Source organism: Haliotis asinina, chromosome 13, assembly GCF_037392515.1.
Source record: "Haliotis asinina isolate JCU_RB_2024 chromosome 13, JCU_Hal_asi_v2, whole genome shotgun sequence".
Classification (NCBI taxonomy): Eukaryota; Metazoa; Mollusca; class Gastropoda; order Lepetellida; family Haliotidae; genus Haliotis; species Haliotis asinina.
In genome coordinates, this window is record NC_090292.1 from 39,741,264 (window position 1) to 39,751,371 (window position 10,108).

General features: G+C 41.2%; 1 protein-coding gene across 1 annotated transcript; it reads left to right on the forward strand.

The window, feature by feature from the left end:
• Nucleotides 1-592: 592 nt before the first annotated feature.
• On the forward strand, nt 593-9,406 carry LOC137260249 (uncharacterized). The gene is made up of 7 exons (XM_067797944.1): nt 593-782; nt 1,549-2,549; nt 3,315-3,524; nt 4,250-4,377; nt 5,379-5,521; nt 6,879-6,961; nt 8,424-9,406. Exons 1-7 carry the CDS (start codon nt 635-637, stop codon nt 8,649-8,651), a joined length of 1,941 nt encoding a protein of 646 aa, XP_067654045.1. The 5' UTR covers nt 593-634; the 3' UTR covers nt 8,652-9,406.
• The last annotated feature ends 702 nt before the right edge of the window (nt 9,407-10,108 follow it).

Consider the following 10,108-nt stretch of genomic DNA (forward strand, 5'->3'; position numbering starts at 1 on the left):
AACAATAACTACTGCAGCGTGTTTCCTATGACTAAGGTAGCTTCTAAGCAAATCATTTTGTATCGTCGCAGAAAGGCGCACACATTGATAGTATATGTAGCCCTTTAAATTGTGGGTGCTCAGTCATGGGTATCAGGTTGCCATGTGTTTCTAAAGACCTCAGTACATTATGGCGTGGTCAGGCGCGCTAACGTGACCCATGTTACAATTATATAAGCGAGCCACTGACACACATGGTAATCTAGTGTCAAATTTGCAACATTACATTTAGGCATTACCAAATATTTCGTGTGTTTTAATATATGACAACCCTTATTGTCTCAAGGGTACTGAAATCCATTTCCTTCATTCACAACACTAACGTTTATAACACATGCTAGAAAACACAAGCAAAGAATGTCCGCATTTGCAGACCCGTGAAACACATGTAAATACAGAGCTGAATGTCCGTATATTTAACACATATATTTACGATCTTTAGAACATTCAGGTAATACAGTCATTTTGTGCAGTGAAAGGGGGGGAGGGGGGGGGGGGGGGGGGCTGACACAGTGATATAAATTGTATTGTGGGATGCAGAGCGTGGAACGACATGTGTCCTATTCGTGTGTAAAGAGACATTATCGCCGACAAGATGAACTGGACGGTCGTACTTAGTGTGTCTGGTGGGGGCTTGTTCCTCGTCGGGGGCGGCATGCTTTACCGTGGACTCGGCAGGCTGCTCGTTTCTCACACTGGAGGATGTAAATATACAGGAATTGATCTCTTCCTTCTAGCAGTTGGTTAGTAGAAAAGACTCTGTGTTTTGAGTTGAGTTGGGCTTTACGTCACATTGGCATTATTCTAGTGTATTAGTGAGAGTGCATTCTTTACATGATATACATGGAAATTGCTTGAAATTGCTTGATGGTTACGAAAGGGACACACATGGAAGGTCCATTCCCATCCGGCAAGAGACATTGTGAATATGCAAGTTTGCTAGCATAGCTACTTCGTTCAGGTCCGGGGTACAATAGGCCTTCAGCAACCCGTGCTTGGTATAAAAGACGACTAAACTGATCGGGTGATCAGGCTTGATGACTTGGTTGCCACATGTCATCGGTTCCCAGTCGCGTCCACGCTCGATATTTTTTTACACACCGCCGCCATATAGCTCCGCTCACTCACGTCGTTCATGATCACGTTGTATATATATATATATATATATGTATATACGACAAATTTTAATCCTGATCTTCACGGGCACGAAAGAAGCTGTAGTGCATTAACGTTTGATCATGGTATAATTTTCTTTAAATTTTCAAGTAACTGTCAGTTGCATATTTAGTAAAGCTGACTTTGCATTCAAAAGTATGGCGTCAGATTGTTTGGGCGCTTCGAGCGTGCATTGGGCATGGAGTAATGAGCCTGATAAGTGGACTGTTATTATTACTATTATTATGATTATTGTTTGGCTGACGCTTTCACAGCATATGCTTCTTGATATTAATTCAAATGTAGTACAAAAACTCCGCATGGTTTGATAGCTTTCATATTTTATATCCTCAGAGATCCTTGCTGGGTTGCTGATGCTGGTGACTTCATATACCTTCCTCCATGTTGCAAGTCTCTCCCCATCTAGAAACCATTCTATCAAGTCATTGTACAAGCATTACATCTTTCAAACCAATCACGTGAAAGCTGTATCGAAAGCAAGAAAAGCCTTCCACAACATTCTGAAACATACACAATCATGGCAAGAATCAACTTTGAGAAATATACTTCATAATTGTTCTAATACAATCTATGGGAGAGATCACAACTTTTCCAATATGAAGACAATATCAGAATTCCGGAGTCAGCACCAGTTAACAGAGTATGAACATTACGAGGAATACGTCAAAGTGTCTCTCGACGGAACAAGTGACGTTCTCTTCCCTGGAACTCCAGACTTCTTCGTAGTCACCTCCGGTACCACCTCCGGCAAGAGCAAGATTATTCCCAGAAACACTCGACTGTTTCTCAACGCATTTACTGTCACAGGACAAACGGCGCGAGCAGCAATGTACGATATCCCCGGTCAACATACACTGAAACGATGGCTTGATGTGAGAATGATAGATGCACCCAGAACAGTACGACCAGGCGTGTTCATGGGCCCTGCTTCCTCCTCTGCTTATCCCATCAGTCCATTAGCTGTCAGTCCGTCACCTGTCTACAGGATCGAGAAGGAAGACGACTGTCTCTATGTCCATGCATTCTTTGGTCTGAAAGACCTAGATGTGAACTACATGCAGTTTATGACATCAACTATTGCCCTCAACTTCTTCCGTATCATTGAAGAGAATGCAGAACGGTTATGTGACGAAATTGAAGAGGGGACGTTGTCCGCTGACCTAACTATCAGTGATGACATACGTGAGGAGCTCCAGGCGTACATCACCCCGGATCCTGAACAGGCAGCCATCGTGAGGGAGGTGTTGAAGGATGGATGTGAGAACATTGTACAAAGAATGTGGGCATCATGTACCTTACTGAAATATACAGCAACAGGATCATATCAACATGCAGTAAGTAACATACGACTCGGAAAAAAATACACAAGATATACACAATTGGTTATAATCTGTGATGCAAAATAATATATTGGCTAATCAGATGAAGGTAAAACGTGACACAAGATGACAGGCATGTGTATTGTTTACAGCTTTTGCAGTGAAGTCATAGCCCATACCGGTCAGTTATACCTACAGATGCGTCATGTCACCTGTCACAGAGCTGAAACGCTAAACCAAATAGATAACATGTGTCCACATACCATTCGAAATAATGTGCATACTGTTCTCCTTTAAAAGTTCTTTTAGATGTGAAGAATATACCAGTTTCAGATTAAAAACAATTTTGAAATTGTACTATTGCCGATTTTTTTTTTTTTTTTTGTTTGTTTGTTTTTATTTTCTCACCTTTAGAATATATGACATACCATTGACACCTATGTTTAAGGGATAGAGTACCACACGGCGAATCGAACAAATTGAATATGAGCCCTGTGTTCCTGGCAAGACAAGTAGCACGGGCTTAATTTTCAATGATGCCCGCGGCTCATGTTGTATCCTACACAAAGTGTTCAGGAACCGTGAAGGTCAGGGGTAGAATAGGTCTTCAGCACCCTATACTTGTCTTAAGAGGCGACAAACGGGATCGGATTCATGATGTTGATGACTGGATTGTCTGGTCCAGACTAAACTATTTACAGACCGTCGCCATGTAGCTGGAATATTACTGAGTGCGGCGTAAAACTAAACTCACTCGCTCACAAAGTGTTCTGCTTCCAGGCGGAGATGCTGCGTCAAAAGTACATAGGGAGTATTCCAGTGTGTTCCTCCTTACACATTGCCTCCGAGGCCGTCTTCGGCGTGTCTGTGAACGTGCCAGATGACAGTTTAGACGTGGAGTACACGATTCTCCCACAGGCAAACTTCTACGAGTTTATACCAGAAGAACATGTGGAGGAGAAACAACCAGATACGGTTCTGGCGACTGAGGTAAGGATATTGATTGTATTTATGTTTTCTTTAACCCTGCAATCAGCAGTGTTCTAGCTTAATGCTGGCCGTCTGTAAATAGTCGGGTTTGAACCATACAATCCAGTGATCAGCATAATGAGCATCGACCTACCATCCCGGCATCGACCGGAATACGATTGTATGTGTCAAGCAAGTAAACAAACTTGACTTCCCAGTCTCATTAGTCGGGTCTTTCAACTAGCATGTGCTGCTGAAGGTTTGCAATTTTAGCTAAATCGGATCTTCTAGGTGAATTTGGCAAACACATACGTTGTATGCTTAGTGAAGAGGGTGTGTGTTTTAGTGTGTGTTTTAGTTGACATCTTAATTACAGGCACGAAAGCGAAATCATTTTTTTTAATTCTAATGCAGGAAATTTTTCACCACAGTATTTTGACGAGGGTTAGACAGGTTGATCCGAGTCTATTTTGTTATTATTTTTCTTGTGGAAGATGTTTTTCTTCTATTTGTTCGATTGTTTGGGTTTTATGTTTTTTTATTCATTTGTTCTTTTTTGTGTCTGTGTTTTCCTTATTTTGTCATATTTTCTCAACCAGTTGTCCTTAATCTGATACAACAGAAATAGTTTGCATTGTTTCAAGTTTCCATACATTCCGAATGTATTTGTTGTTGCGGGTTACGTTACGTCTGTGTTTGTTGCAGTTGCGATGTTCATATTTTAAGAGGTCTTACCTATATTCAAGGTAGAAGCCGGGAAGAAATATGAGATCGTGGTCACCACGACACTGGGACTGTACAGGTACAGAAGTCATGACCTGGTGGAGATCGTAGGCTTCAACGAGACAGCACCCAAGTACAGGTTTTGTCAGAGGTAGATATGTGTGTACGTGTGTGTGATGTCAACGTGTGCGTGTGTACGTGTGTGTGATGTCAACGTGTGCGTGTGTACGTGTGCGTGATGTCGACGTGTGTGTTATTTTGAAATGGAATTCAGAAGGTCTGCACCTTCATCTCATTTTCCGTGGTTCCCATTCAAACTGAGTAAATATTGAGCTATGTCACTCTTCTGTTGTGTGAGTGAGGGAAAGATTTAATGTCAAATCGGGGTACACGTCTAAGGAAATTTAGACATCATATTTTCAAGATGTGAGTAAGCACGAGTCTTTAGAAACGCTCTTCAGTTAAAACAGGGATCGCTGACTAGGTTGATGTGCGTCCCAACTATCGATGAGGATATTGTCAGTCACTCGATTGTGCCGTCTTGCTGGAATATTGCTGACTGTGGTGTTAAAGAACCACCAAACAGATTGACGACTTCAGCCACACGTCTGAGTACCGAAACTATAATGACTAGTGCCATGACTGTCACAATTCGAGCGAATGAAAACATAATTCATTTGAGGTTTGGTTTGTTGTTTTACGCCGCACGCAGCAAAATTGCACTACAATGAGCGCATAACCTGAACTACATGTACCGAAAAGTTATGCCATTGTCTGGACTAAATGTAAAACATATAAATATTGACATTAATCACGTGACACTACAGTTGTACAACTGTGAAGGAGCATGGGTGAGTTACGCTGCACTCAGCAATATTCCAGATATATGTCGGAGGTCTGTAAATCGACTGGCGGCGGCTGTCTGAACAAGACAATCCAATGATAAACATCATGAACATCAATCAATCTACACATCTGGGATACGATGGCAGGTGTCACCCAAGTCAGCGGGGCGGACTACAAGTTATTTGAGAGTTGTACTGAAAAGTGGTACTGATTTATTAACTAATGCAACGCGATGTCGAAATTAGCTAATTAGCCAATGGCTAACAATAACTCTGCCTTTTATTTATACCGTTGTGCTTATTTCAGAACTGGAGAATGTCTCAGTGCGAATGTTGACAAGTATCCCGTACAGGTGTTTGAGGAAGCCATGAAAATGACTCAGCTGAAACTGAAATCTAAAATCGAGGATTACATGGCCACTGAAAACATAATAATTGCTAAAATGAATGGTAAGTGGACATTAAGAATTATTTTCACAAAGTTAATCCTTTCTTTCAATATAAATTCGGAGTTGTCTTCAGCAATAACAGTAACGGGCGGAATGGTTTAGACGCAGACGTCAAAAAAATGTTGAAACGTTATCAAAACTTACATGGCAATAAACTGTTGCCCTAGCAATGGAGAGTTGAGATAAACTATTTTCAAAAACATCAAAAACATCACTGTCAATAACTATCCTCATTTTCTGCCACAGTTAAACATCGGTCCGCAATGTTCTGGGACAGTTTACTGCTATTGTCTGTAATATTCTAGCGAAAATATGTTGTGATAGGAGATAATCGGAACAATATTATCTGAGGATTTGGTCCGAATTGCATAAGTCTCTCAGGTAAGAATATAATAGTTAAAATGGTAGTTTCGGAAAAAAGTAAGAAATAACAGACACGACTGTCCCCTTGTATAGACTGGTTTCTCCGAAGGACTGAATTACATCCTTGGGCTCAGCATTCAGTAGAACCTTTCAACAGGGCTCTATGAGGTCTTCGGCAGGGCATCTCATGCTAGACTAGATGTAGTCAAGTGTTCTCCGGGATCAAACCCACCTGAGACCGGGTGTAAAAATCTTTGCGTCAAGTTGTGTGCAGACTCTTTCAGTGTTGTCACAATCTCTAGCGTGAAGTACACGACCTTGTGTACATAAAAGAACCCACGAATCCGGCGGTACATGATCAGATGGTGTCCACATGAATTCCTGCAAACACCTAGTTGATGGTATAGCAACGTGCAGTAAACTTTGACGAAGTACTGTCACCAAGTGTCACAATGCAACCAGGTGTGAATTGGTACCCCTTAAGACGGGAAAGACACATCAACATGCGGCTGCGAGTGTGGTGTGATTCCTAGAGTGTTGAGACTGATCATAGGAAGTGTCGTTGATATTAGCATCCTATCATCGATGGAAAATCAAAATGCCAAGTAGAAGTCGGCGCTATATACATAAATTATCACGACTGGATAATAGTATGATGATATAGGCCCGTGTTCTTCTTGGTATAGTAAGGAGACATATTTGTTGTGTTAAGAATGCAGATAATGTAACAATGGTTGTGTCAAAGAATGCAGATAATGTAACAATGGTTGTGTCAAAGAATGCAGATAATGTAACAATGGTTGTGTCAAAGAATGCAGATAATGTAACAATGGTTGTGTCAAAGAATGCAGATAATGTAACAATGGTTGTGTCAAAGAATGCAGATAATGTAACAATGGTTGTGTCAAAGAATGCAAATAATGCTTTATCACTAATGCTCCTGTGATATACTGTTGTATATACCTACTTCCTTGGCACATCCCGACTGGTTCCAGGTAGTGTTCCCACGACATGCTTCTACTACGTGTTCCTGGAGATGGATGAAGACATCATCATCACGGAAGAACAGAAGAACATGGTAAGTCACTAACTAACCCACATGGGTCTAATAATTATGTCGGCAGTTGCTCGCATCCTCGTATGATTCTACAAATATCTAGTTGTTTGTTTGCCTTGCATCAAATCGTAAAGTGAGTACGAGTGTTTGAGTCAGTATACTTTTACTGAAATCACGTTACACACGAGGCTGTGCCCAATGTGTATAACATTGTCCCGTCCCACTAAAACATATTAAAATACTTAGTATGCCGAGCACAATTGTAACATTCAAACATGAGTTGTCTGCCCCACAGTCCCTGAACCAAATCATTAGCCCTACTGCTTGGCAACTTCCAGCAATGTAGTCTGCTTCATGGTCCCTGAATAACATTATTTTCACTATAGCCTGACCCTTCCTGCAATGTAGTCTGTCTCACAGTCCCTGAACCACAATATTTTCACTTTTGCAAAGCCCTTCCTGCAATCGAATTTGTCTTACAGTCCCTGAACCACAATATTTTCCCCACTGCCTAGACCTTACTTCGGTGGAGTCTATCTCGCAGTCCCTGAACCAGAGTTCTTTCCCCACTGACTAGCCTTCCCTGCAATGTAGTCTTCCTTCAGTCCCTGAACCACATTATGCTCCCTACTGCCTACACCTTTCTGCAATGTAGTCTGTCTCGCAGTCCCTGAACTACATTATTTTCCTCCACTGACTAGCCCTCCCTGCAATGTAGTCTGCATTCAGTCCCTGAACCAAATTCATTTCCCTATTGCCTAGCCCTTCCTACATTGCAGTCTGCATCACAGTCCCTGCACTATATTGTTTTCTCTATTGCCTGGCATTTTCCTGCAATGTTGTCTGTTTCACAGTCCATGAACAACATTAATTTCCCTGTAGTCTAAGCCTACCTGCAATGTAATCTGCCTCACGGTCCCTGAACAACATTATTTTTTCCTACGGCCCATCGGTTCCTGCAATTTAGTCTGCCTCCAGTCCCTGAACCACATTACGATCCCTACTGCCTAGCCCTTCCTGCAGTTCAGTCTGCCTCACAGTCCCAGAACCACATTATGTTCCCTACTACGTAGTCCCTTTCGCAATGCTATGAAGCAAGATAGATTTCCTCAGGGTCAGGATCTTTGGTCTCCCTTGGGCTCTTCTTCAATTTAAATAGGTTTGTTTGTTACTGCCAAATGTTTAAAGTCCATTACTAGTATTGAACTATGCATCTGTTATAGTCTAGTTGTTTTACTATCCTTCGTTGACAGGTGTTTATAAGTTAAGTTTATTAATCATTATGAATCTATAACTTGTTTTAATCACGATATGACTGAAATATTGCAGATGTGACTTAGAACCTTAACTCACACACTGGTCCAGATTGCGTTACATGTTGAACATCGCTGTATGGCTTGTGTAGTATGTGATAGTAATTAAAACGAACATACCAACAAGCAAACCAGAAGAAACAAAAGCTAAATTCCATCCGTTGTTCCAGGTGGGTGAATGTCTTCTGGCCTGCAATGAGGATTATAAGGAGGTCCACGACTATGGAGGTGTTAGACATCCAGAAGTGTTGCAGATGAAAAGGGGAACATTCCAGGAAGTGAAACGTCTCATCATAAGTCTCAACCCCAATGCTTCCTCAAGCCAGTACAAGCCAGTCAAGTTCATGCGAAACCCAACCGTACTCCAGTATCTCCTACAAAGCACATTAGACCTCTAAAGGGATCCTCATTTCATTTCAACATTGTTCCCTACAATGTTGAAAATTATGTTATATAATATGATATAGAGCCGCTTCAGTTATTTACTCAGTCTAATTCAACTGGCGGGTTGTGTGCTTCGTGATAGTTGGCGAACAAACAGTCTGGGTCAATCTTGACGCCATTGCGTCTCAAAAGGAGTGGTTCACTTGAACAACGAACAACAGACAATGCGATTCGACAGTCCGCAAGTTACAGTTTTTGACGTTTCCAACTGACTGATTTTAGCAAATAAACACTGATATTAAGCGTAAATTCAAGGTGGTTTCATAAGACTGGGTGTATCCACGTACCCGTATTGTCGTGACTGAGCTGATAAGAGACACACTAAACGTGCACTGACTTTGGCTGTATGGTGTGTTTATGACATGAATTGGGGCATGGGGTGAGGGGATCTCTGTTTCAGACTGCCTGCATAACAATTACTTAATGAATAACGTACAACAAGGTGTTGTTTTGATAGAAATTAATTATATGTAAATACCTACAAGTACGACAGCATGGACAAACAGTGACAGAGTGGAAAACGAGAACGGACGAGGTTCGACTCGACCACCCTGACTCACACCAGACTTTGATCCCATGTTTCTGCTCTGACTGTTGAATTAGATATCACTGTATCATTTCAACAAATACTGACTTGTTCTCCATCATCAAATCAGATCAGTTCTTCTCCGCCATGAAAATGAATAAATATTTCAGAGTTTTACTGCAACTGGACACTGTTTGGGTTTTATCTGAAGCTGGAGTGTGTAAAATGAAGTGTGACGCTATATATCTGCAAGTTTGAACCTGTTGTGCGGTGTATTTTGTGATGTGTTCATGTTCCTCAGTGACACTTAAATATGTTTATAATCGTCTGAGTGAGTCACTGAGTTGTTAACACAGACTTACCTGTAAGTTGAAGTTTGACTAGAATTCCACCAACCTATCATGTAAGGATTCTGTGACATGTGCGCATGCGCTAAGTCATCAGTTTTAACGGAAAATCTGATACAAACCTATGTCGTCATTTGGATTCCGTGAGACTTTTAGAGTTAGCATTATATTTTCGTGGCTAATCCGAGAACCGAATAAGCACAACACAAAAAGTTGAGGATCTCAAACAGAGATCACGTTACAACAACTACCTTAGTGATACTCTCATCCATATATAACTAAAATACAGTAACTTGGTGGAAATGTCTTAAGTCATTACTAGAGTATTTCTGTTAAACAAACAAACCTCTTCTAAACTAGTTAGCTCAATGACATAACATCACAAACACGGCAACACGGCAACACTTCAATAACACTCTTACTAGTTCAAGAACTTGTGTACTAAATTGTTCACCACTGCAGATATGTTTGTTTCCGATTTTTCTGTCTTTTATCCCACGCAGCAGTAGTTAGTACAGTCCGGTTGGTTTAGTAGTGT

Excerpts from the sequence above, each read along its gene's own strand:
- LOC137260249 (XM_067797944.1), top strand. The coding sequence starts at position 635 with ATGAACTGGACGGTCGTACTTAGTGTGTCTGGTGGGGGCTTGTTCCTC. Across the intron at positions 5,522-6,878 it reads AATAATTGCTAAAATGAATG|GTAGTGTTCCCACGACATGC; the intron begins GTAAGTGGACAT and ends GACTGGTTCCAG. Across the intron at positions 6,962-8,423 it reads CGGAAGAACAGAAGAACATG|GTGGGTGAATGTCTTCTGGC; the intron begins GTAAGTCACTAA and ends CCGTTGTTCCAG.